General features: G+C 41.2%; 1 protein-coding gene across 1 annotated transcript in view; it reads right to left on the bottom strand.

Annotated features, from left to right (window-relative positions):
* LOC116039002 (alpha-2-macroglobulin-like) overlaps positions 1–27212 on the bottom strand; it is a 160627-nt gene that overhangs the window by 126811 nt on the left and 6604 nt on the right. Inside the window, exons 15-35 of the mRNA XM_036001714.1 lie at positions 26571–26720; positions 26023–26169; positions 25820–25916; positions 25527–25698; positions 21830–22055; positions 20345–20471; positions 20088–20209; positions 19941–19992; positions 19488–19571; positions 19015–19191; positions 18504–18579; positions 18161–18317; positions 14013–14087; positions 12839–13013; positions 12555–12742; positions 11720–11932; positions 9339–9457; positions 9031–9121; positions 8876–8944; positions 8687–8792; positions 6661–6702 (exon numbers count right to left, since the gene is read on the bottom strand). Of these exons, the coding sequence (XP_035857607.1) occupies positions 6661–6702; positions 8687–8792; positions 8876–8944; positions 9031–9121; positions 9339–9457; positions 11720–11932; positions 12555–12742; positions 12839–13013; positions 14013–14087; positions 18161–18317; positions 18504–18579; positions 19015–19191; positions 19488–19571; positions 19941–19992; positions 20088–20209; positions 20345–20471; positions 21830–22055; positions 25527–25698; positions 25820–25916; positions 26023–26169; positions 26571–26720 (2665 nt within the window). The remainder of the gene's footprint in view (positions 1–6660; positions 6703–8686; positions 8793–8875; positions 8945–9030; positions 9122–9338; positions 9458–11719; positions 11933–12554; positions 12743–12838; positions 13014–14012; positions 14088–18160; positions 18318–18503; positions 18580–19014; positions 19192–19487; positions 19572–19940; positions 19993–20087; positions 20210–20344; positions 20472–21829; positions 22056–25526; positions 25699–25819; positions 25917–26022; positions 26170–26570; positions 26721–27212) is intronic.

Here is a 27212-nt window from a genome sequence, read left to right as displayed (position 1 = left end):
CTGCATTTATTTGAATTTTTTACTGTATTGCACATAATACTTATCTTTTTAAATTAATTAATATATATATAAATTTTCTTTCTTTATCTAATTTGCTTTTTTTTTTACTTGTGTTTTTAATGTATATATTACTTATCTTTTTATCTTTATTTGTTTATATTTCTTATCTTTTATATTGTACTTGTGGGTCGGAGAGAAATGTATTTTTAATTGCTCTATGTCTGGCACATTTTGCAGAAATGACAATCAAGTTGACTGGACTTGACTGTGTGCTTGCTGCTATGACAATTTAAAATATTTGCTGTGAAAAAGGGTCCACGCCATGGACCTTATTTTGAAACTTGTATTTGTGTTTCTTTGTAACACTGCAATATTTACAAAAGGCCATTATCGGAGAGTAATGCTGATTGTTGAAGGGCATAAAATAGAAGTGGTAATAAAATACTACAGCAGACAGAACAATGATGGCTGATGAAACACTCAAGAAACAACTTTTACTAATTACTCAACACATCAACCATAGTACACCACCAACTGTTGATGATTTGTGTCACGTTTTGTGTGTGATCAATACATTGTCCAAGAGACAGACTAATGTGCATTAACCTAAGTCTGTTTAGGTGAGATACCATGGGTGACCTTTACCCTTTAACTTTTACTGAATGCAAACTGCGTAAACCACAGAAATACAGTAGCAAACATCTGTAAATCTTTGAAGAACCTTTCCTCAACTTAAATATATGCATTCAAATAATTCACTGTCTCCCCAACTAATAATAATTTGTCAGAAAAATAATGAGTGAGGTTTTTCCTGTTTGGAGTGAAGAGGGTGATGACAAGAAAACAAGAACACCGCACCACAAACAGGAAATTGAGTAAGAAAAAAACATAAGAAGGTAAAATAAATGAATTGTATAGATTAGAATTTGATGTAAAGCAAAACCACACCAGATTTTGTTACCATGGAGGAGTGTAGGCTCTCTCATAAACATATCCACATATCACACTGAACATGGACAGACAGGGGCACAGTTGAGATTCAATTTCTGTCACATTTAGCCTGACCTGGCTCTTACAAACATCTTCAGCTGGGACACCAGGGTCTGTGCACTGGAGCCCTCTAGTGGTTGTGTGTCATCCTGGGTGGAATTCACAGATATTCTATCATCAGCACGTAAAATACAGGGGTGTGATTCTTCCGGATAATTCCGGAAATCCGGCTTTTTTTTTCTTTTTTTTGGGGGGGGGGAGGGTGTCGCAAGGCACAGGTCGGGGGTATTGGTAAACATAATGACCGGTCACTGCTGTCAACGTTTTTTGTACCTCTGACTCATGTCTTCATATCACTCCGCAAGTGGTCCATTAATTTGTCACGATGTAACTTCATTCAAAGCAGAGCTCCACCAAAGAGCAAGTACATCTCGCTGCAGTCGTTGCGGAAGGTTATCTGAATAAGAATTTTGGACATGTGGGGGCGAACTATCTTCTTAGCTGAAGCCGACAACGGGACAATATTTTTATTTTATGTTGGCAATGCAAGCTGAAGCGACGTAGCAGATGACGTTGAGAAGTTGCAGTGAGGAATATTTTAGGAGCACCATTTTCGGCATTGCCGAAAGGTAGTGGCCCACACTAACTTAGTGTTGAGCCGGGAAACATGGCTAAAAGAGCTCTACAGCGAAAAGATGTGCTGGGCGAGCCGTCAGTCGGTCAAAGCTAACAGAAGATAGCTGGCGTAAGCTGACAGCTGACCAACGCTACCAAGTGATCGGCGGAGACAGGGAGTACATGTATTTGAAAGAGTCCGGCAGTTGTGGTAGACGAAGGTCCAGTCGGGAGATTGGATGGAGAGTCCACTGAAGTCCACTGCGGTCTGAAGGGCTAATCCTCGCTAGATCACTAGCTAGTCGGGAGGTTGACAGCTAACGTTAGCCAGCTGAACAGTCGATCGATGGTGAGTAACGTACGTTACACAGGCTGGCAGCAGCACAGAGTCCAGAGTTGATAAGTGTGTGTGTGTGTGTGTGGGGGGGGGGTAGAAAGGTGTTGAGAATGACCCAACACCTAATCTTAAACTTAGTGTAGCTACTTAATTTGCTACGACCCGATCAGAGGTTACTTAAATTGAGACGTTCAGTCAAAATCAAGCATGTCACCTTCAAACGGGATCTCTGTTTGCAGGGTTCAGGCTGGACCCTCCCGGTGATCATGCTGCTCTGGGGGACCGGCTGTACAGTGAGAAGCCGCTGCTGACCGGCGCAGAGCTCTGCCAGAACTCCAACTGCTGTCTGTCCGCGTGGCCGTCTGACGGCATCAGTATTAAATTGAGACAGTTTTATTAGCGGTTAAAAACGTCTCGCGTTAAATAGTAGTCTAATTTGGTACAGTTGGTTTTAACGCCTGATGCAAAGTGTAGGCCTATAGGAGTACACATGAAAACCCTGAACAAGCAGCGTCGCTCTGCTCTGTCTTTCTGCTGTGCCCCATTCACGTAGTAGTTTTACACTATGTAGATTAAACTCTGCAATTAATCCGCGGTTCACATGTATGTATGAACTGTGGTGGTCCGTTACACTCTAGGCTATATTCAACATCACTGATTAAGTAGCCTAAGTCAATCCAACAAACAACTGGACTTTAGGGTCAAGTGTTGTTGTATCCGGCCCATGTCCCGGATGTGAAAGCCTCCTTACTGGACTACTGAATATAATAATATTCCATTATATTTTGTATTTTGAATTGTTACCTGCCACCAGAATTTTGTGATTTCCTTGCAATAAATATTGACATTTTTAACATAAATTGGTGCCTAAAAATGTATCAGAATGCAGGAATTGAAGTTTTTTACCCTCAGAATTTCCTGGGGGAGGACCCCCAGACCCCCTCCCCCCCTGCTTTGTGTGTTCCCGCAAAAACAAATTCTGAGCAAGGAAAAACCCTGAAGTATAATCACAGACAGCCATAAAAAACATTTATATTGCAGAGTTAGAGTTATAACTTAATATGTACAGTGTCAACAGAGAGAAACACGGACAATTGAACAGACAGTGACAACATACATACTACATACCTACATACTGTAGAGAATGACAGTAACAGCATACAAATGGCATAAATAAAAATTTGTTATAAACGTGTGCTCTTTAAAAAGTAGAAAGCATTGTTTGCCAGTTACATTAAATGTTTAAAAATCCGTAAATGTCCGTGGGTGGGGCTGCATGGGCGTGGTAATGTGGGCTGGTGTGGGTATGGGTGTGTGTTGGTGTGGGTGTGGGTGTGGTAGTAAGGAGAGAGAATAGGAGAAGGAAGTTTGTGTGAGGTGGACCTGGTCACCACAGACCCAAATCTTCTCAGCTGTTGCTACTGTCATATGCTGTACTGTCTCTTCATGTGGCACTATTATTATTTATATTATAACAAGGTAATGCAATGTGTGATCAAGTGATGACTGATTAACAGTAATGTAAATGCTAAATGCCCTAATACCTACATATCATGTAAGACTCAATTTCTCCATTTTTTTGCACAAAACTCTCCAGAAAGTGCCATTTAATGGTTTATTTTTTTTTTTAAATGAGGGGGGGGAGGGGGCTGTCGCAGCGTCATGGGTGCGCCATATATTTTCCTGCTTTTTTGTCCTTTGCCAATCACACCTATAAAAATACTATTGTCTACAAAGTAAAGTTTTGATTTAAATTTCAGGTACTTTGACTTACTTGTTGGCTGCCTGCTGTTTGAGTCTGCTTTGTCAACGTTAGGGTTAACCTTGCAGTTTTGAAACCGTTGTGTGGGGTTTAAAGTAAAAACCAAAGTGGATACTCAGTAATAGAGAATGACTGATCCTTAGTTTGTCAGCAGAGTCTATGATGAGCTTGCAGATGTCCTGTTTTCTAATTTGATCACTGAAGGCCACTCTGTCCAGTTAGAGATACTGCAGGTAAGTACCATCACAGCAGTGGTTGCCCTCTTCATTCTCAAACATGGGGACTTTTTAGACATCAATAAGTACATTAATGATGTTGAAATCCATCACAAGAAGTGCAAGCTCAGCTATGTATATGCACTAATATAATGTAATAAATAGCACCTCTTATTGAACTCGCACATGACAGTCGCTTCCTGAATAACACTGCAGCTGGTACTGATAATCTTATGTATTGTTGTTTAAATGTAAGGTCTAATTACTTGACTTAATGCAAAAACTTAATATTGGCAATATAAAACTATTAATATGAAACACATTTTCCTTGTTTTCTCAGCTGTGAAACAACTTTTCATTTTGACTTTAACTCAAAGATAATTTCCCTCTTTTTCCTCATAAAGGTAAAGGCAAAATGATTCCTAGTAATTAAACATTCAGTGACCTGCTGATCTCAGGTTCCCCTGGTTTTATTCTTAGTTTGGACCGGTCCATGTTCCAGTTTTGAGGGAGCCAATTAATCCAAACAACCTATTTCTTGGAGCAGACCCGTGATATACAGTAGCATCAACTTATCCAGCAAACAATTCAAATCATTCCATTAAAGTTGTAATTCTGGTCACCTAGATAGCTTTAAGTCTAATTTAAGTCAAAACTGAGCTAAAAGTAGTATTGTATATATATTATATATATTATATTATATTGCATTTTTCAGGTGAACCAAATTTACGCTAATGTTGCCTGCATCTGCTTGTGTGACTAGGGAATTGTTTGCCAACATGTTCATAAACTAATAGTATCAGTCTTGTGTTGGCAGCTTATTTGCTACCCCCAAGTGGTCAGAAAAATATGAATACATGCAGGTTTAACACAAATATACACAAGCAGACATTGAATACACAATCCTTAAATGTATGGTTTATTTAAAATGTGACTGGGAACACGTCTTCAAGCTGCAACTGAAGAAAAATAAGTCACTTTAAGATTAACAGTCTTCTCAAAATACTTCTGTATTGCAGGTGTCTGTAGGTTAAGATGTATGGACTAAGACTTTTCATCATTTTGTAAAATAATCTGTTGCTGCAGCACAAAGGTAATTTGTCTCAGCCCATTCACCTGAGTTGGTGAGGGTTTACATATTATAAAAACAATATATTTGCTAAACTTTGATATTCAACTGCTTTAGGAGATGGGAGTTGTAGATTCTCCAAGATTCTGAGAGAGTTTAGATGTTATCTAAAGAACACTTTTTGCTTTTGTGACTGCATTTCCACACTAAGCTGAGCTGCACAACTTCTGGTCTTTGGATAAAACACATACCATAAATACACAGCAGAAAGATTAAACAGTGGAAAAAGTTCAACAAAAGATCAGTTTCAAGCAGGACATTAACGTCACATTATTTAATTGTCCATTATGCATGTATTTCACTTCAGACACAGTAGTTACACAGCTGTCAGGGGTTGTGGCAGAATACTAACAAGGAAATACAAACAGACATGGTGTTAAGTACATAATATGTATTTTCTAGACGACTCGAAGACTGACCAGACGCTCTTCAAACTGCAAAATAAATAATGAAAAATAAAAATTAGTTGCAAAGACTTAAGCCTGTTCATACCAAAGATTTGCAACAAGACGAGGGTAAACTTGCAATGCGTCTGCAACATCAACCCGTATGTGCCGGTAGTACGTATCTGTCCGATGCCATTCTCGTGTACTCTTACTTTTTTTCCTCTAAAATTCCTCCTACACTACCACACCCGATACCACCTCATAGTAATGTGACAATAACTTCTCCATCAAGCAGGTATAGGCGACGGAAAAGGAGCACTGCCAGCCGTTTGGAGATTTTTGGCTGTAAAAATCTCACTAGGCTCTTGCCCAATGCATGATTGCACTTGGCGACCAGCCATTGTCTGTCGTTAATACTCGGTGTACTGGAGCCAAGAGATTCACAGTCGTCACATCACAGAAACCATGTTTCCAAAGCTGCTTTGTGGAAAAGCAAATCAGCAGCCTGTTGCCTGTAAACTTCACCACCGATATTTGGAGTAGCGGTGTTAGCCCAATGCCTCATCAGCTTAATGGCCATAAACATGAAGAAAGCGATTATTCAATCTGCTCGGTCTGCATGCAGTTTCTACACCGCGCTGTTTTAACAACCACAGTGCTACTCTGTAAGTAGCGATTTTATTTTTTTTCTAACAAACTGGCTAAAAAGAAAGCTTGGTGTGTAGTCCAACCGTTTTAACGGTTATAAATTTGGACAAAATCTTGTGCACTTAGCTGCTGGCGTGAACCAACCATCCTCTCCGCTGGATCGGTAAATCCACATGGGTACTTAATGTGCACGTGAATGACGTCAGACGTTCTTCATTCTTAATATTTTGATATCAATGATTTATTTTATCAACACTAGCGGGGGGGAAATGTCCAGGCACTGAGCTATGAATTGAAAACAAGCATATACTTTCAAAATACTGCTATAATTGACAATATCAGAGAAGGCCAACATCATCTGTGTGTCTGAAAACACCCTCAAACCCCAGAGGGATTATTAAATACTCTTATCGGTACTCGGTATCGGCAAGTACCCAAATGTAAGTAAGTACTTAATCTTAAAAGTGGTATCGGTGCATCCCTAGTTTTAGGTTTCAAAATTGGTACTTTTACAATCTTTTAAGCAATTCCAATTGACATACATCATAGTGCTTCAGTATGTTATTATAGTTTGTTACCTGCAACACAAGGGTCGGTGTATTCTGTAAGAGACTGGTCACCTTAAGGAGAAAAAAGTAGAAAATTACTCAAAGTTGCATCATGTGTTTAATAGATTCAAGATTCAAAAAGCTTTGTCTAATATGTTGCCATGTTAGAAAATTCTTTTGATTTAAGGCAGAGTGTGTGTGATTTGTCAGTAAGCATGAGTTTTGTATATGTATTACATTGGGAATGAAGGATTTGTTGTATAATGACTTTTTAGCCAGAGGCACTCTGAACCTTCTTCCTGATGGTAATACCTCAAAGCTTTGGTGGAGAGGATGGGAGGCATCCTGGAAGATGAAGTTGGATTTTCTTTCCACTGCTTGTATATAAATATCAGATGGCTGTTTTTTGTGGAATGCCTATGATCTTAACGGCTTGCCTGGCTATCCTAGCCAGCTTTCTCTTGCATTTGTTGGTAGGAAGCTGTACCAAGATGTGATGTTGAAAGCGATGACAGGCCATCAGTGACTGATATACTCTGAATAAAATGTCCTGTCTCACTTCCAATCCTTTAAGCCTTCTGAGGAGACACATGCACTGTTGGGCCTTTTTTGTAAATTGTGTTAACATGCAGGGTGAAGGTGTGATGGTGGTCAAAGTACCAAGGTACTTGAAACTTTCAACCTGTTCCACTACTTGCCCTTCCCGTCTCAATGGTGTGGATAGTGGATGAGGAGTATCAAGCAGTCGGCCCCTATGATAACACATTTCCTTGGTCTTGGTGATGTTAAGCTCCAGTGAGCTTCTCTTGAACCAAAGTGCTATTGTGTTGACATACTGCTTGAAAGTGGACAGAGAGTCGTCATCAGTGAGGTTGGCCACCAAAGCCATGTCATCAGCATACTTAAATAGCTTGAGTCCGTTGCTGCTGCAGGTGATCTCATTTGTATAGGTGGAGAATAGGACAAGAGACACACAGCCCTGAGGCACTCTGTGTTTAAAATAGTGTTGGTGTACTTAAACACATTTACCCTCACATGCTGTGGTCTGTCCTGTAAAAACTCCTTAATCCAGAGTGTCAGAGTTGGGTTAACTTGCAGCTGTTGGAGGTGGTGCAGAAGAACGTTGATGTTCACTGTATTGAATGCAGATGAGAAATCCATAAATAAGATCCTGACAAACGAGTTGGGAGAGTCAAGGTGTCTTGTTACAGTGTCCAGAAGAGTCAGGCTGGCATCCTCTACACCTCACGTTGATTTATAAGCAAACTGTAGTGGGTCCAAGCACTCTCTGACCATGGTGACGATTTCATCTGCAACAACTCTCTCCATGCATTTGCAGAGGATGGGAGGTAAGCGCCACAGGTCTGAAGTCGTTCATCGCTTTGACATTGGGTCATTTGGGAACAGGTATGATGGTAGTTTCCTTCCACACCCTAGGTACAAAACTGGCATCAAGGAACAGTTGGAAAAGTTGTGTCATCACACCAGCTAGCTGAGGTGCACATTCCTTTAAGATGCGTCCCTTCAGTCCATCCGGGCCAGGAGCTTTGGTAGAATGGAGACGGGTAAAGATGGAGGCAACCCTCTTTTCCTCCACATAGATGAATTCAGAGCAATGGCTGATGTTGTGTGGGATCCAACCCTCAGCAGGATCTGCATTGTTGAACCTGGCATAGAAAGTATTCAGTTCCTCTGCAAAGGCAGCAGGATCTGGGCATTGGATCGTGCCAGCATTCTGAGTCCTGCCCACCATGGTGTTAATACACTTCCAGGCATCCCTCACATCTTCCCTGGTGAACCTCTCCTCCATTTTGTTCTTGTAATTAAGCTTAGCAAGCTTGATCTTATGCTTTAGCTCTTTTCTGAGATCTTGGACACGTTTGTCTCCTTGAATAAAAGCTAATTCCTTAAAATTTAGACAGTGTTTGAGCTTATCATATATTAACAATACTACTATAAAGGACTATTTTAATAACTGTTCAGGTTGTTGTACAGCTACCACGGAGCAGTGTGTGCTGTGACTTCTGTGAATGAGGTTTAGAGAGGACTGATTTACTTGGCTGGTAGTAGTCGTAGATCTTGACCACGGCTGGCTTCAGGTTCTCCACTTGGTGCTCCTGTATGAGCTTTAGGCTGTGGTTGATGCCTGTGTCCTTCGGTAACTGTTGGAAATAAAACAGACGACATGATCAGTAACAAATCTGGAGAGAATCATCTCTTGTTTGTCACTTTAAATCCCTCTCACCTCCCGTATGTACACCAGAACATGATCCTCCTTTTGTTCAACACGATCCACCAGCAGGGCACCTTTGAGCTGTGAGGAGACAATAATCAGCTGTTATCATGACAACAACAGCTGACACAAATACTACTCAGTTTAAAGTTAGCGTAATCACTCACCATGTTCAAAGACTCTGGGTCTGGGACAAATCCAGAGAGCATTTTGATATCCAGGATAACCATGTTTGTGCTGGACTCCTTTCCACTATATCTGTAATGCAAGTACCATAAAAATATGATGTCAATCTGGTGCTTTGGAAGGCTCCATTTACCGTTTGTTTGAGCTGAGTTTTAGCTACCAAGTTGTAAACATTCCTCCCCTGTCCATCCACCAACAGTTCCATAGTTCAAGCTGGTAGATGCAGAGGATTATTTGGCCAAAACTTCAGTATTTGTCAATGTCGTGGATCTGCTTGTTGATTACTTACAGGGACGTTAGGGTCAGACTGAGTTTGGGTCTTTTGCTGGTGCAGTCAGCCTCTGGTTTGACCTCAACACTGAGAGTGGTAACATCAGCAGGAGTTGGGATGTTATAGACAAGAGAAATCTAAACAAGGAAAGTTTAATATTTATAAAATTAAAAACAAAAGAAAACATAATTTTTTTGTGTCTGTGGTTTTGTTGTGTGAATGAGGTGTTTGGCTCTAGTTGGACAATTTATGTGTTGCACTGTTGTGTTGTGGCTGCTGTGGTATGTTTTATTTGTGATTATTTGTGAATGTTGTGTGTGGACATTGGACTGGAAGCTGTGGAATTAATTACTGTTGTATTGGTGTCATGTAATTCTGTGTAGGACGGGCCACTTAGATAGCCTGGTTCCGCCCTCCTACGTACTTACGCTCAATTTTCATTTCCCTTCAGTACTACTGCTACGTTCATGCCACCTGGGAATAACAGGGGCCGCCCCCGTTTTTACGTTGTTTCTCCGACTGCCAGCGTTCACATGGTCTGGATGCGTGTTCTTCTTCTTCTGTTATATTGGCATTTGGCATAACAACTTGTTGCATGTCTGCCACCAACTGTTGGCCGTAGCCTAGAGCATCAGGTGTGTGAAAACATGGAGGCCACAATAACAAAAGATTTGCTGCTGTTTTCTTATACGAGCATAGAAACAGCACATGGACAGCTGTTTGTTTGTGTTTTCTGCAGGACAACGGACAGGAAAGGACACGGATAAGGTGTTGTTTTTTTATATATGGGCCTATTTATAAATAATTTGAAACATGTTATGTTTCTTGGCAGAGGCATTTGTCCACAATAAACAGTTTATTGTCATTGAAATATGTTCAGTGAACCAAAGTCGCCTACATCAAACGTCAGTTGTCAACAAAGCGTCACCAACTGGGAAACTCGGTTAGCAAAATCTAGCCCGAGTTTCCCACCTCTGATTCCCACAGGAAGTGACGTGAATGAAGACGATTTTTTTTTTCGATGTCTATGAACGCAGCATACTTCTGGGTTTGCGGTTTGCGGTATAGTCTTGGGTTTTCTCCAGCCAAATTTTTGGCGGTCCAATCAGCGAACAGAGGGAGTGGCTGAGAACGATGACGTTGAGGTTGTGCTAGAGTTGTAGTTCCGTAATGGCGGCGGAGAAAGATGCGAGTGAAGCCATTCGGTCCGTTGTGGCAACGCTGCTGAAAATCCAGAAGTTAAAGTGCCCATATTGTGAAAAAAACACTTTTTCTGGGATTTGGGGTGTTATGTTGTGTCTCTGGTGCTTCCACACACATACAAACTTTGAAAAAAATCCATCCATGCTGTTTAGAGTGAGATACGGTTTCTGAATGTGTCCTGCCTTTAGTCTCCGGGTGAGCTGTTCAAAATCGGCACGGCTTGTGACGTCACAAGCCGAAACGAGCAGGCTAACCGCAACTATTAGCTCGTAGCGTTAGCGTTAGCATGCTAACAATGCTAACGCTAGCATGCTACCTCGTTCTCAATAGCAAAGCACTGCTACAACACACACAAGTTCACCATAATCTACAAAAGAACTACTTACATGGCGCCCTCATTTAGAAGTCTCCCAGCTAATCCTGCCTTGTAACTGACCGAAGTTGTAGAAACAACCTTTCTTTTACTGTCTATGGAGCTAGCTAGCTGACATGATCTACATCTGAGCTACTGCACATGTGCAGTGCAATCAAAGATAGTACAGAAGAAGAAGAAGAAGAAAAGAGGTCTCATTCTGTAGCTAAAACAGAGACCAGGTGAAAAGAGGATCTGCAGCAGTGAGAGAGAGCGGTGCAGTTCAACAAAAATATGGTGTTTTTTGAAAATTAAACCATGTAAACCTATTCTGGTACAACCTTAAAATACAATTATGAACCTGAAAATGAGCATAATATGGCTGCTTTAAAGTCCGAGCAAGAACAATCTTTGCTGAGTTTTGTTGGTGGCCATGATGTTGTGGCCCTCCTCCCCACGGGGTTTGGGAACAGTTTGATTTTCCAGCTCACTCCGTTAGTGGTGAAGGAGTGGCTAAGGCGAACTCTAGCGATGCTAAGCCGACGTCACGACCAAACGTTAGCGATTGGTTATGGCAGATCCAGAGTGGCTCTGGGCAGATCCAATAGTTTTAAACTTCAACAGAGTACCCGCCTTCAAGGAAGTTAACACTTGTCAATGGAGAGAGGCCAGACTCTCTGTACAAATGAAATGTACCAGAGTCTGGTAGGACCAGGCTACCACTTAGAGGCATGACACGTAAATAAAAAAAAGCAATCACTCAATCATAAAAGGTGAACAAGTTGCTTCAAATGTACAGTATGAAGCATCAGGATTGGTGGTTTATGTACATCAAACCACTGACCTGTATTGCAGCACATGCAGTGCCCTTCACCTCCAGGCTGTACTTTCCTGTCACGTCCTGCAGCTGCTTCTCCTGGTAGAGCAGTTTGTTGTTCTGATTCACATCAAACATCAGCTGGCCACTGGGAGACTGGACCGTCACTGTGCTTGAACCCTTTAGACTGAACACCAGAGTGGAGTAGAGAGCCAGAGCCTGAAGAGCCACCACGGTGTCCTAACACACACAAAAGAAAATACCTAATACTTATGTGCTTAAATTTATACAACTGTAAATGTTCTTTTGTTTACACCTGTAGCAGCTTTCATATGTAGGAGTTCACTTTTATCAATTTCAGGTCTCTCCAATTGTTGATTTCCATACAGAAATCAATTAAGAAAATAAAACATAATAGTATGCACATTTTGTTTTATTTGTAGTTAATGGGCTAAAACAATGCTGTTCTCGGTATGGTTTTACTGACACTAAACTGTTGAGGTATCGGGCAATGTCGCTGTCCTGTGAGAACTATGCATGTCTAAATAACGTGAGTTTCAGTTTTAAAATAATTTGAAAGATAAACTGAAGCCTTTAGCATTTTTTATAAGTGGATAAAATGCTCCTTTACTTCATAAGCTAAATACAACATCTAAAGAAACATTGAATTGAAGAAGCAGAAAAATGCATTGTCACAAACATGAAAATAGGGCTGTTTTTCTTGTGCCATGCCATTGTTTGGGCTTAAGGTCACAGCTAAGCCATACATTTTTAAATAACTTTGTTTCTTCATCTTATTTGTCCCAGAAGAGATTACTGTGTGTTGGACTCAAAGTCCAGCTTAACCCTGTCGGGGCTGTACCTGTGTGGAGGAGAATCCTCCATAATAGTTCTGCTGGCTAGTCAGCCATCTAACGATGCGGCTGGCGTAGCCCAGGTCTTCAACAGTCGGAGAGGCACTGAGTTTAGCCAGCAGCACATAGGAGCTGATCTCCACAGACAGAGAGGCTGACGTTTCTGTTGCTATCTGAGACCAGTGGAGGAAACCGCCTAAAAAACAGCCATCCACAAAGAGACAAACAGGCACAGGGTAAGCTTCGTCACAGTAATGAAGCCAGAATGATTTCCTGTAGGAGGATGACTCACCTTCTTGTAATACAACAGCGTCTAGGTGCTTCAGTAGGTGAGCACGGGTCTCCATGTCTCCTGCCAGGGTGAAGACGTACGCCAGCAGAGCTGTGGTGTAGGTGTTGCTGAGGTCACTGATGGACTCCTTGAGGCAAGACAAGCTAGCATTCACAGGTCCATGAACCGCAGGATCCTAGAACAGATTAAAAGAATACATTGTCTTTTGCCGCTGTGTTAACAAATTCACATATTCGACGAACGACTTCAGTCAATGGAGGCAATAACACAAAAAAGCAGAAAGTGAGCTTTAGAGACAAAGTGAGGGCACAGCGGAAAAAGAAACAAGCCAGGAATCAAGTATTAACCAGTGCTACTAATCTGAATGATAAAGGAGGTAACAAAAAACTATTTGCATCGACCAAAATAAACCACTACCCACAAATGTCATTGTCAAATGAGGCATACAATACAAACCAACAAACAGAAATATGTTTAAAAAAGACTAACATTATATTTGAAATATTGAGTCATCAGATGGCTTGTTACTCAAGTGAGAGAGTGGAAGCACCGCAAAAGAAAAAATAATAGGGTAAGACTGGGCTTCTAACTAATTAAATGCTCCTTTGCTCAGCTTTTTGAAAAAGAGACTTTTTTATTATAGACAGTTTCATTCATCACTACAACCTAATACTGCCTGTACTCAAAACTAAATAGGTATTTCTACTACTTAAGTGGCATCAAGCGGTGAGGTTGCAGCAACCAACTGAATACACCTCCGCTTACTCCCTTCTGTCCAAGCGTGTAGGAGAACCTACAGTGGCCTTCACTTCAATGTAAAAACATGAAAGGCCCTCGCTAAAGCCAGTGATTGGTTTGTCTGTTCTGGGCTACTGTAGAAACATGGCGGGCTCTTTGAAAGTGGATCCACTCCTACTGTAGATATGAATCTAACAAAAACAGCAATTCTTTGTTTCAGGTGATTATACACTAATGAAAACATTTCTGCCAATAGACCCCCCTACATCCTACACACTGGTCATTTAAAAACATTTTAAAAAATTGAAAAATATGTTAGTGTTTACAACGACAGTTCACAGGATCTTTAGTGCTATGCCATAGATATTTAAATTCAAATGAATGCTACAATGCATCTTACGTACATATACATTCATATTACAAATAATCAACTCACATCTATGGAAGTATTCATCTCCAAGAAGGCAGCAGTGATGTAGGCACTGAGAGTAACTTCATCAGACACACCACCCTGTAAAGAGGAAGCATAAGTAATTAGTGATCTAGTCTGACTCACTGGATGCAGAATGTAGGCCTGTCATTGGCCGCATATTTCAAACAGTATTCTTCTCCCTTTTTGCTATCTCCACTATCAGTTATAGCCAATGCCAGTATTTTTTCTGTATAGCCAGGGGCATTGAACAAAATTCTGGGCCCGGTACAAAGGCATTCTCAATGGGCCCCTTCCCACATCCACAGCTGTTCATTCTTCGTTCGTTCTTTTTGAGACCTCCTCACACGAGGGCCCTGTGTACTTAAGACTGATTTATGGTCCTGCGGAGGCTCAACAGAGAGCTTTCGCTGTAGCCTACGTAAGTGGCCCGAAGTTTAAACTTGGGCGTTGATGTGTGTGTTGATCTTTTTAAGAGAATAGCAGGGCCGGCATGTGTGTGTGAGGGGAGTGTGTGGAAGAGCGAGTGAGAGAGTGACGGCAGTTAGCTTTGGAGCGAGTACTGACTGGGGATGCAGCGATTATAGATTTTGTTGGTACGATTATAGTCTGAAAAATAATCACCATCTCACGATTATCACGATTATTATGCATTAATTAATTTCACTGCTAATGTATGAAATTACATGAACACTCTAGATTTGAATGTGTTATTTATTTCTGCCTTTTGAAACAGAAATAACACAGTAACAGTTTTGAATGTTTTGAAAATGATTATATGATCAATCATCAACCTTTTCATTTAAATTCATCTGAAAAATTTAGTGACTAGAATCAGTCACACCACAAATTAAGGCCAAGTTGGCAACAACAGCGCTGCCCTTCTTAAGAAGAAGTTGGCCCTTTTTGGGTCTTGTTAGCTGGTGTGTCTAAAAGTTGTAGATGCTGCTAGACAAGATGCACCTGTCACAGGGAAATGTGCAGCATTTTGCCAAGGAATAAATGCGATAAAATCCAAAATGCGAATGTAATTTCAACAGCAGCACAACCTTACTGCATAATAGTCTTATCAGATGCCATCACTAGGCTGATAAGAATTGAATTTAGGCTGCTATATTTAACAGTGAGTTCATTTCATTCAGGTGTGAGGATGGTGGATCAGGAAAGACAGGGGACGGCAACAGGTAGGTCTAACATTAGGTGGAAGTGTAGGGGGAGCCACTTGATACCAACAGATTCATTTCTTAATATTATTAATATGGAAAAACTAATATATACATATATTACATAATGTCTGACAATATGTCTTAGTGGAGAAGAACACAGGCAAGGAGTGAATGAGACAGACATGAGGTCGGCGATGGCGTCAAGTAGAGATGAGACCAGTGATGACATCAGGTAGGAGTTCTATTAGACCACACAAAACTAAATGTCCAGTTCAAGTTCCGAGTCCTCCTCACATTCGTTTCATTTTGCAATATAATGTTAACATGTTTTGTTAGGGACTGTTCATTATTTATTTAAGGGGCCACCAGAGGAGTTTTGGGACCTTTAGGCTAAAAAGACTTCACCCTCCCCTCACCAGTAATAACTTTTCTATGACCCCCCAAACTGACTTGAAAAAGTGGCCTCCCCTTATGTGCTAGTTTACACTTAATAAAGATTTACATAAGACATTTGATTTTTTACAGCCATGACATACAGAAGTTAACCTCTGCATTCTCATCTTACACATCCCACTCCTCTGTTATGGTGTGGTGGCCATTTCAGTAGATTTACTCACTAACATTGTTGTGGAGACACAATAAGCATGGAAACTAAATGCACACTTCCTGCATTACTTCAGTACTTCAAATACTAAGTTACTCCTCTAGTAAACTAGTATTCATATGAAATAAAACAATAAAACATTGAGACCATTCAGCAAAGGACACTGGGAAATAACAATTCAACACTGGTTGCTATGGACTCGTCACTAGGCTTCCTCAGTCATTGTATATTTTATCACATAGGTAAAGCTGCCAAAGCTGAACATTATATTCCAAAACACATATGTTTATTTTTAAAGCAGATTTTAAATTACATTGTAACAATTTAACAATTCGTCCTTATGAAATCCAATCGCGGCACGGCTGTTTTGGAACGCAACAGACGGTGGCTGAATGCCCCGACACTTAAATTCAACTAAAATGTAACAGTGAACAATCAGTGTTGGACCTACAGGCTGTTGAGATGCCTCTCCAAACTCACCATAAAACGTTAAGACACGTTAAGAAAAAAGATTCATATTTTGCCGTAATCCAATGACACGGAAAAAAAGTAATCCACAGCGATCAGTAGATCCACAAACAGAGTCACGGTGTATCCAGCAAGGCCTATACGAGCGTCACATTCACCAGCCAGCTCCAAACAGGTGAACGAGGCCTCTCCACTTCGCCGTTTAAAGAAAGTGGAATAAACGTATAAAAATCCAAATCTACACAAAACCCGTAATCAATTAGTAAGCTGACATCACATTTATATACATGGCATTTAGGAAACCTTTATTTTAAATAAAACTTTCGTTTTTTGCGTCCTGCTGCTCCCATCAGGTAATATTTTTTTTTTACTAAAGCAGTATATGGAATCTGATGTATTACCTACCATCATTTAGTTGTTTTGTGTTTTTTAAGATATTTATAAAAGATCTGGTCATGCCAGATATAATTATTCCACTCATTTTTTAAACAATGCAATTATAGCAACCAGGGGGGCAGTGCTCCTCCTGCCCCCCAGCAAACTCATGGGTCAGACCCATCTGGTAGCGAAGGAGGGCAGAGACTAAGAGCTACATGGATAAATATGCACCAAACAAGCCACATTGAAATGTTGCTTTTTTTCATGAAAACAAAAGTTGGGTGACTCCCCCCCTCCTAGACTAAAAAATGTTGGATGACCCTCCCCTCATCAAAGAATAAAAAGACATGACCCTCCCCTATTTCCTCCGGTGGTCCATTCCATAAATACCGAACGGTCCCTTATATCATATTAGGCTAATCTTGCCATTGTGAATGAAAAATGCATTTCTATATCAAAACCCGGCACATATGGGAAATATAACAATTAGCTTATGTCTGACAGTGGGAACGTAGTAAAAAACGCAACGCAAATTTAATCATCCGCAACACATATGTCCAAATGCCATCAATGATGATTTATTTATTGTAATGAAAATAAAGTACATTTACAGTATATATGCATATATATACCATATAATTATTTATAATTATGCTAGGCCTACCTAGTAAACCTGTATTATTTAAACCCCATATATAATGATGTCTGGCACTTTTCTGGCAAACATTTTGCTGCATACCCCTCTGCTCCCCCGGTGCTTTTTGACCACGGTCGGAAATCTGTGGCAGGAAAAGTTAACCCTCTCCTTGAGTTCATGTTGTTTATGGAGAAGGAGAACCAGGACATGAAATTCAACGCTACCAAGCCACAGCCGTGCGCCGACATTGAGCTGTTGACTCAAATTACATCCCAGTGCTGCCTGCCCATCCCACTACTACACTCTTCAGCTTTCAGTGGCTTTTAGCTTAGTATTAGGATTCCCTGGTTGGTATAATGGAGTCCTAATAGATTTAACTGACCACCTCCACCATAATTCAAACCATAAACTCAGCTCATAACCTCACACAAGATGACTGATCAGATTGTTTACTATGTAGGTATAAGACTTGATTCAAAGACAAGTCACTTTTGGGGGGCTCAAATTTGGTAGAGTTTACCAGATGTGACACTGTGGCCTACGTATATACAGACATAGATCACTGTACCTCCAACACTCACAAAAGTGATTTTGAGATCTTCTTACGTAGTTTGCAATCTAATTGTGTCACAAATGCTTGTCAGTCGGAAATTGCAAATACATTTGTGAGTCCCACATGGCTCTCGAATGCATGAGTCACAATTATGGCATTTTTCGTGAAGTGGGTCCCAGTCTGCATTTCTTACTACTGAGACATGAATGAAAGTCCTGATGGTGCATTTCCATTTAACTACTGCTACAGCAAAAGCGTCATTTAGTAAAATTAACATACTGACCTTCTTCAGTTTCAGTTATCATTGTTATTGTTATACAAACTCTAGTAAAGAGGGACTTTAATTACCTTCATTCTGTTGTTGAAGAGCTCTCCTGACTGTTCAAAACAGCCATTTTTTCGTTGTTTACTTTTCAGCCAAGTCACGGACGCTTCAATGTTCGCTGGGTCAATGTAGATGAAAGACTGGGCTTTGGCAAAAGATCTCAACACAAATGCTGTCAGCCTGAGGATAATAAAATAAAAGACAGAAAAAAGACAAGAGGAAGCACTTATGATCCGTTTAATGGCTCACGATAATCATCTACTCTGTTGTAAGTATAAAAGGTAAACTGTGTGTCATAGTAAATGTTGCACATATCCATATATAATTAATTATTCTTTGTGGATGATTGACCAGTAATGGTCTCACCAAGTGTTCCCTGGTCCTGCTCCAAATGTGCTGTAAGCACCGTCCTCATGTTTGTAGTTCAGCTGTCTCTGGTAGCCTGTATAACAATAGAAATACTTTTATTAGGGCATTTACAGATTTGATAGGATTTATAATAAGTTCATGATTTTCGGTACAGTTGTTTATAAAATATATAAGTGTTAATGTACAGATGTAAAGAAAAACTACATTATTTGCTGGACAGCTGACAGTAAAAAGATGACAGGAAATTAGGAGAGAGAAAGAAGGAATGACATGCAACAAGGTCACCCTTGTGGCCTAGAAGTTATGGTGTTGTGGGGGCCTGTTGTCAGCACCATAACCCAGAGGCCAGCAGGGTGCTCCTGATCTGTAGTCTCTAATATGAATGACGAGCACTGTCTAGCTATTATGCACGCTGCTTATTATATTTTGTGCAACCAGCACCAGAATGTAGCAGACGGTAGATTTGGCATACGTGTTCTTTTAGCTACCAAAGTAAATGGAGACTCACCACTGGTCAGGAAGTTGGTAGCCTTTTCCCTGATGGCTGGGGTCAGCTGCTGTGTGTTTCTCAGGTACTCGAGGATGTAGATGTTTGGGGCAAGGAGCGCCATGTTCTGCTCACCACATCCATACGGCATCTGCAGCAGCCCATCCAGGTTCTTCAGAGCCCGGCCCAGAATGTCACCTGCCCAAAAACACGGAATCACTGAGACCGAACACGTAACTAACCTGACCTTTACTTTCTACTGGGGCTTGAAAGACAAACTGTATGTTCTTATGTTGTTATACCACCTTTTGTTTATCCCGACTATATGAATATGTTGAAGGTATAAATGCACTTTGTATTTTGACTTTACATTGTTCAATTGATTCATTTTCATTCTAACCACAGATTTTTATTTTTGATGGAAGCCTGTTCCCTTCCTAGAATTTTCTTGGTTAAAGCAACTCTCAATTAAAATGAATTTTCTATTAATTTACCAAGGACTGATACTGAAGCACGGGCAGATCCATCAATCACGTTCTCAGGGAGTTGTATGTCCATTTCCTCTGTCAAAGCTTCCCCTGTGAACAGAGAGAGAGAACAAACACTCAGCACTAAACCAAAGATGTCTTTTAGATTAAATGGACAGTTAGTGGATCATGTATTGAAACAGGTCAGACTGGATTAAGAAATATAAAATCATAAAAATGGAGGGTTCTTTCACTTCGATTGATAAAATGTATTTTTGATCAAATGTATTTAATGACAGTAAATCAATCTGACGCACCTGCGCTAAACTTGGCACAACTGCCATAATCACACTGAAACTAAGTGCTATCTGCAAGTAGTGAAGGTCTCCATTACATGTTTTTAACATGCAATCTACCCGACTTCCAGTATTTGTCTTTTCACATGTTTGATGGGCCAGGCCTGGTGTAAACCGTACTGACCTTTTGGGCAGAGCAGCCAGTTGTAGGTCTTTGTCATCTCAGTTCCCTCAGCCTGAGAGGGAAATAAATTATGTGAGTTACAGAGTTTCCATTTGGTTAATGGATAAAAATGTTCTCCCTTTATCATCTTGTTTTTAAGGTACCAACCTTTACTATGAGAGGTCGTGTGACCACGTCAATTCGTCCCCTTTCAGGCACGCTCACAACCTCATTGTCACATGAAATTTGGGATGTCACGGCCTCAGCACTCACTGACACATTTACAACTCCTTACAAAAGAACAAACAGTGTGAAACTTGATTAAGATTTATTTATTTTGTCACTAAGGTGGATCTCACTGATTTAACAGATCAAAAAGGGCTCCTCCACCTCGGCAGCTTTGTGGATAAAAGCTTGACTCTCACCTAAGACTGAGGGGGCCATGGTCCAGCTGAGGGTCTTGCGCTCACTGCCACACAGACAGGATGTGTACTGGTCACCAGAGAGGGGGGTGAGGGTGTAATCTAAGGAGGGGGTTGGAGTCACAGTGACCTGTTCAAGAGAGAATTTTAAATCTGGAGATTTATGGCAAATGCAAAAAACTGTTCAAACTGCAGCACAATGTTGCAGCATTTAACCTTTCCCCGGTACATCTTGCAAGCGTTTTTCTTCCAAATTAAAGGTGACATCTAATTATCAAGCAGTTTGAAGATTGACTTAATTAAGAAAATTATGATTATTCCTTGTATTTAAAATAACCTTGGTAAGTCTTGAGGGAGTTGACAGGAAACTAGAGAGGTCGGTAGAGTTAAACAGCAATCAATTAAAGGTTTCAACAATATTTTAAAAGTGCCTTTAATTCCACATTGTAAAGGGAGTGGGTAAAGTCATTATCTATTACAATCTGCTTAATGAGAAAAAGGAGTTGTCTTTAGGTTCAACGCATAACCCAACCAATTATTGTAAGCATGTTGTGCATCCAAAAGTTTGGATTCATTAGGGTCATACGTAGACACACACATATATACATACATACATACATACATATATATTACACACACATATACATACACATATATACACACACGTATATATACTATATATATGTATATTGTAGAGGCTAAACCCAAGCTTTAAGCCCCTGGCGTGCTGTTCCACGGGTAGAGAAATTGACGCACTTTTTACCTTTTTGATCAATGAAAGTTGAAGTCGTATTTGCAGTTAAAACCTTTGGTTCCATTTATTTCCATGAGATCTTAGTTGGGTTTCCAGACAAATCACTGCTTGTATGTATGCCTGTGTGGTGTTGTGGTGTTGGTGTGCGTGTGGTCAAAAACTGTATGTGCTTCTGGGTTGCACCCGAGGAACGAAATATTGGTTCCTGTTTATACCAAGGGCAATAATTGGCTCTTACATATATATATATATATATATATATATATATATATATATATATATATGTACATGTCCTGTTATTTATGATCTTTATTTTTTGTTCCAGATAATGAAAAAAGAAAGATAGTCAGTGTTTCTCTGAGAAGAAAAAACTATAATAACACAAACAAGGTATTACAAAACCATAAACTGCATTAATATTGGATATATTTCCACCTAATTCAGTACATTTCCACCACAGGATGGTTTTTGGTGATCCCTTAACTTTTCATCTAGAGCCATCATCAGGTAAATTGTAAAAATGAAAATAATTATTTTGCCAAGTGCTTTGGTTTACGACCAAAATACCTGCAGACCAATCACTCTTACTGTACTTTGTTTTGTGCCAATTAGCTAATTTTAGATGCTAACACACTAAAGGTGGGGGAAATGGCAAACATGACACCTGCTAAACATCAGCATGTTAGCATTCCATTGTAAAATGTTACACTAAAACTTTTTTTAAATCGCATTACCATGATGCAGCTGGTCAGGTAGTTGAAGGTGGTTGCCTTCAGTTCAAAGTGCTCCCCCCGGATGATGGAGTAGGGCAGGCTGAGCTCCAGGAAGAAGGGCTGGAAGACGGTGATGTTTTTACGTGGAGCCAAGCCGAAACCCTGAGGGGACAGACAGAAAGCCTCCGTCTCCCAGGTGGTGATGGTGTCTGGGACAGTGAGGGACACATCCTTCGTTCCAGACTCTCTGGATCAGAAGATACACAGATGCATACGGTGAACTTGAAAAACATACTTGCTTGATTAAGATTAGTCAAAAAAACAACTATGAGTAGATTACTAATGTGTAGACTTAATTGCAGTAACACCACCACATTGTAGTTACTGTTACCTAAAAAGAATGTGGAAATGTGAAATTGTTTCATATGCTGCATCCTTGAGATCTCAGAAACTCAATAAATGCAGTTATACTGGGTTTAGTGTGTACTCTAGCCCAAAAAGACTATTCCCCATACACAACATTCTGCTTAGAATAACTAACTAAAATAACAGTCCTAAAATGACTGAGCCATCAGTTTAATAAAACAAAAAATGAAACTAGAACTGCAAGCAGTTATGACGGGGCCCAAGCCACCCACACCAGTCGCCCCCGATGCACCGGGGGAGCACGCGAAAGCGGAACCCGAAGCCGGGCAGCGGGGAGACAAACGTCGCGAAACATCGAGAGGCGCGAGCCGCGGATGATTTCTAATGTGCGATGCGTAATGTGGGAGTTAAAGGCAAAAAAACATTATAGCGCCACCTAGTGGTCCACATGTGTAATTTTTGGTAGGTGTGGTCCATGACCCATTGTCTATCTACCCTGTAAATTTAAAGTTGTTCACATTAGTGTAAGTGGTGAATCTAGACTTGGGTCCCATAGGCCACGCCCACTTTGACCTCTCAGTACCCCACTCTAGACCTGGCCTCAGGAGTGTCCCTAGATGGTGCCCATCAAATTTTGTAAAAATTGGATGAGCCGTTCATGAGATATAAACTTTTTGTACTTGTAGCGCCCCCTAGTGACCAATCTTCGTAAAACGCGTGCGGCACCTCCAGAGGGTCATGGCAAACAAGAATCTAAAGTTTGGCGTTGATAGCCTTTATTTTGGCTGAGATATGGCAAAGTTGGTGTTTTCATAGTTAGCTACACAAATTTGTTCGTGCGTAAGATGCACAATTTTTACGCTATCAAAATTCTTTTTAATAACTTTTTGTTCAGCCCATCTGGAGATGCAACCTGCCAAATTGCGTGCCGATCGGTCGCACGGTTTAGGTGGAGTTCGAAAAAGTAGGTTTTTGATAAATCGTGATTTTTCACGCATAAAAGTTTAGGCGAAAATGGGTGTGGCCTATATCACGTGATTCAGTTGGATCCAGGGAACGCGGCGATATATGGTTTTTGAATGTCCGGTGTACGGTGTGGGAGTTATAGCGCCAAACGCGTTTTTTCTGCTATAGCGCCACCTAGTGGTGGAAGTAGGTCTATTTTTGCGCCTGAGGTCCTTGCGGAGTTTGGGACCATTCCTGAAAATGCCAACCCCCCACACCGAGTTTTAGGTGGAGAAGAATAATGAAAAACTAGAACTGCAAGCAGTTATGACGGGGCCCAAGCCACCCACGCCAGTCGCCCCCGACGCCCCGGGGGAGCGCGCGAAAGCGGAACCCGAAGCCGGGCGGCGGGGAGGCAAACGTCGCGAAACGTCGAGAGGCGCGAGCCGCGACGCCTGCGGTACGTCGCCGTCGCAAACGTAGCGGTCGACGGTTCACCTCCAAGCGTGTACGGACCGCCTTTAAGAATGCTCTACAACAAACAAACTTCTTAACCCCCCCTGACCGCGGGAGACAGCGGAGAGAAATGAGAGAGTGACCGAGAGGGTGGAGGGGGGAGGCAGGCGTGGTGGTTGAAGGAGCAGGGGAGGCGGTCAAGTTTTTGCAAACGGCGTCATAGGCGCCGATTTATGTTTTCCTCCGTGGGTGCTTCGTGGGAAATTAAGCATCAATGCCACCGACATAACCGATCACGCTATCACAGACGCTCCACTTAGCACCAACTGCAATGTTTAATTGCACGGTATCGCCGCCTACGAATGGTGTTGATTTTGGATTGAAAACGTGAGAGAAAAGAGTTGAATTTGTCCGCTGTGAAGGTTGTAGAAACTTTGTCAGGTGGGTTAAGAAGTTTGTTTTATTGTAAAAAACCAAAGGAGCAAGCAAAAGTGAAGACCAAAACCTAACGGTAAGAGGGAAACATAAGTAAATATTGAGAAGTGTGAGCTGCAAGGTCTGTGGTACATTTCCATTGCAAATATCCCATTAAAATTGAGTAAAAGGGCCAAAACATGTATACGTTGATTATAGCGCCCCCTAATGGCCAAATTTGGTACTGAGCCTCAGAGCCGCATGCTGAATGAGCACCACAAGTTTCGTGTCGATTGCATTTACCGTCGCAGAGATATTGCAATTGCAAATTCCCCATTCAAATGCATTGAGTCATTGGCCAAAACAAATAAACGTTGCTTATAGCGCCCCCTAAAGGCCGATCATCGCCAAATTTGGTAGAGAGCATCATAGTGGCATTTTGAACAAGAATCCCAAGTTCTTTGCTGATAACATTTAATTTGGCCGAGATATGATATGATACGTGTGTGGTAGCTAGCTATGAAAATTTGTTTGGTCGTCAAATGCGCATACTTTAACGTAGCAAAATTCCTTGAGTAACTTTTGGTCAGGTCCATCTGGAGATGCTACCTACCAGGTTTCGAGCTGATCCGTCGCACGGCCTAGGACGAGTTCGAAAAAGTTGGTTTTGCACATTGCGCGATATTGCGAAAAAGATTTTAAGCAAAAATGGGCGTGGCCTATATCATGTGATTCAGCTTGATTCAAGGAACATGTGGATGTAAGGATTTCTAATGTGCGACGTGTAACGTGGGAGTTAAAGGCAAAAAACCATTATAGCGCCACCTAGTTGTCCACATGTGTAATTTTTGGTAGTTGTGGTCCATGACCCATTGTCTATCTACCCTGTAAATTTAAAGTTGTTCACATTAGTGTAAGTGGTGAATCTAGACTTGGGTCCCATAGGCCACGCCCACTTTGACCCCTCAGTACCCCACTCTAGACATGGCCTCAGAAGTGTCCCTAGATGGTGCCCATCAAATTTTTTTTCTGCTATAGCGCCACCTAGTGGTGGAAGTGGGTGAATGTTTGTGCCTGAGGTCCTTGCGGCATTTGGGACTAGTCCTGAAAACGGCAACCCCCCACCATGTACGGTTTAGGCTGTAGTCGGAGTTTTACGCGGAGAAGAATAATAATGAAGAAAAATCAGTAGAAAAACAATAGGGTTCTACAGCCCTGCTGTACGAACGGCATAGCTTTGCTATTGCCGGTTCTTACAGACTCGGGCTTGGACCCCTAATAATGAATAATCAGTAGAAAAACAATAGGGTTCTACAGCCCTGCTGTATGAATGGCATAGCTTTGCTATTGCCCGTTCTTACAGACTCGGGCTTGGACCCCTAAATAAGCTTAGGAGCAGTGTCAGCTAATTGGTTTCATGCCATTCAGGTGTGGAGGGAGACAGCAGGAAGGTACACATACTCTTTAGGCAAAAAAAATGCACTCATACACTCAAACACATTTATTACCATCAAAACCCTCTGTGGCAAAAACTCACCCAACTTCCACCAGGTCCCATATCCAGGTCTCAGGGAAGAAAGTGCGGACTGTCTCTATTGGTGATTTATAAGGAGACGACCTATCAGAGGCCCCAGCAGCTCCAACAGGGACAGGGGGTCCCATTTCGCTCATTCTGGCTGGAGGAGCCGAATCATACAAGTAACTAACACCTGAGAAGAAAGTAGAACATCTTTCATTAGAAAAAAATGGAAGCAATGACACAGTTACCGGTTTTAATGCGGTAGTAAATTTTCAGCATGTGTCACTTGATGGAGCAATAAAGAAAGTCACCATAGCCACCATGGCCCTGGTGGTATTCTCTTCCTTTGTATTTGAGGCATGAAGGCTCTCTGATAACCAGGTTCGTTGCCATCTTCATCCCTACGTTCTAGATAATCCAACAACAAACAGGCATCACTGAAAAGTTGATAAACGTGCAACACTAACTTATTAGTATATTTTTTATTTTGTACACTCATTTGTGCAGGAAGTACCTGGAAAACTGTATAAGCATCAGCTCTCCCATCACCATGGGGGTATGGCAAAACATATCTTCTCGGTCTCACATGCAAACATTTTAAATCATCTTGAACATCATATGGAATATAGGATATTTTTTTGACCGGCAACAATTGAAATATCTGAAAAGAAAGGTTTGGTTCAAAGTTATAAACTGACAATGTTTGATGTTCTATGAAGATCTGACAATTGGGAAACTCTTGGACACTAAGGCCTACTCTTATATCTTGAAACGTGGATGTAAAGTATATTTGTCAAATCATTACCTTTATCCATAAAGCAGACTCTTACAGAGGGCTACACCTCACATATGTGATCATAATCTTATACTATAGCATTTTCATAACAGCATGCTTACAACTGGGTAAAAAGAACAAAATCAGCTTTGAGCTACATTGCATAGTTTAACCATGGCACAAGTAGATAACAGCAGAGTAAAAATGGATGATGATAAATGTGCAAAAGATCATGCAGAATTAACAAATTATGTATGCATGTAGTTTTGATTGATTCCAGTAGTTACCTTGTCTGCATCCAGAGTCTTCCCTGGCTCCTTGATGAGGACGCTCTGGTCAACAGCACTCACACCACACAGAGATTCTGGCTGGGCGGTAACCTGCATGATGGTCTCCTCTCCTGGGACAGCCGAGGACGGAGAAAACTCCAGCGACACCTGCCACAATCAGAAAAGACACATCTCACCATCTGGACTTTAGTGGTAGATGAGAACCTGGGATATTTTTAAACTTTACCTGGGTTGCTACCAAGGACTCAGCCAACATGGGGCACATACTCTACCAGGTGAGCTGGAGGTCGCCCCATCAGAATAGCTTTTTAATGAAACCACTGATCTTTCTGCGATTTCACTAGATAGCATTTTCCTGCCAGAGGAATGGCCACATGGCAGTCGGTCCCGCCGACGCTTAATACATTCCTCATAATGGAGCTCTGTATCTAATGTAATTTTGGGGATTATGATATTATTGTCACTCCCCATTCCCTGCTCTGCTAAGGCTGGTGCTTCCTTTTGAGATGTGATGAGGTCAGAGCCTAGATGCCAAAAAGCAACGCTGCAGTTATTCTACATTAACATGAATTGGCTGACTGAACTAACTCCGATTTGCATGCCATGGCTTCAGACAAGGGACATGCTTAATGCATAAAC

Source organism: Sander lucioperca, chromosome 5 (assembly GCF_008315115.2).
Source record: "Sander lucioperca isolate FBNREF2018 chromosome 5, SLUC_FBN_1.2, whole genome shotgun sequence".
NCBI lineage: Eukaryota > Metazoa > Chordata > Actinopteri > Perciformes > Percidae > Sander > Sander lucioperca.
The sequence above is the reverse complement of the archived record's forward strand: the minus strand, read 5'-3'. Positions and strand labels throughout refer to the sequence as shown.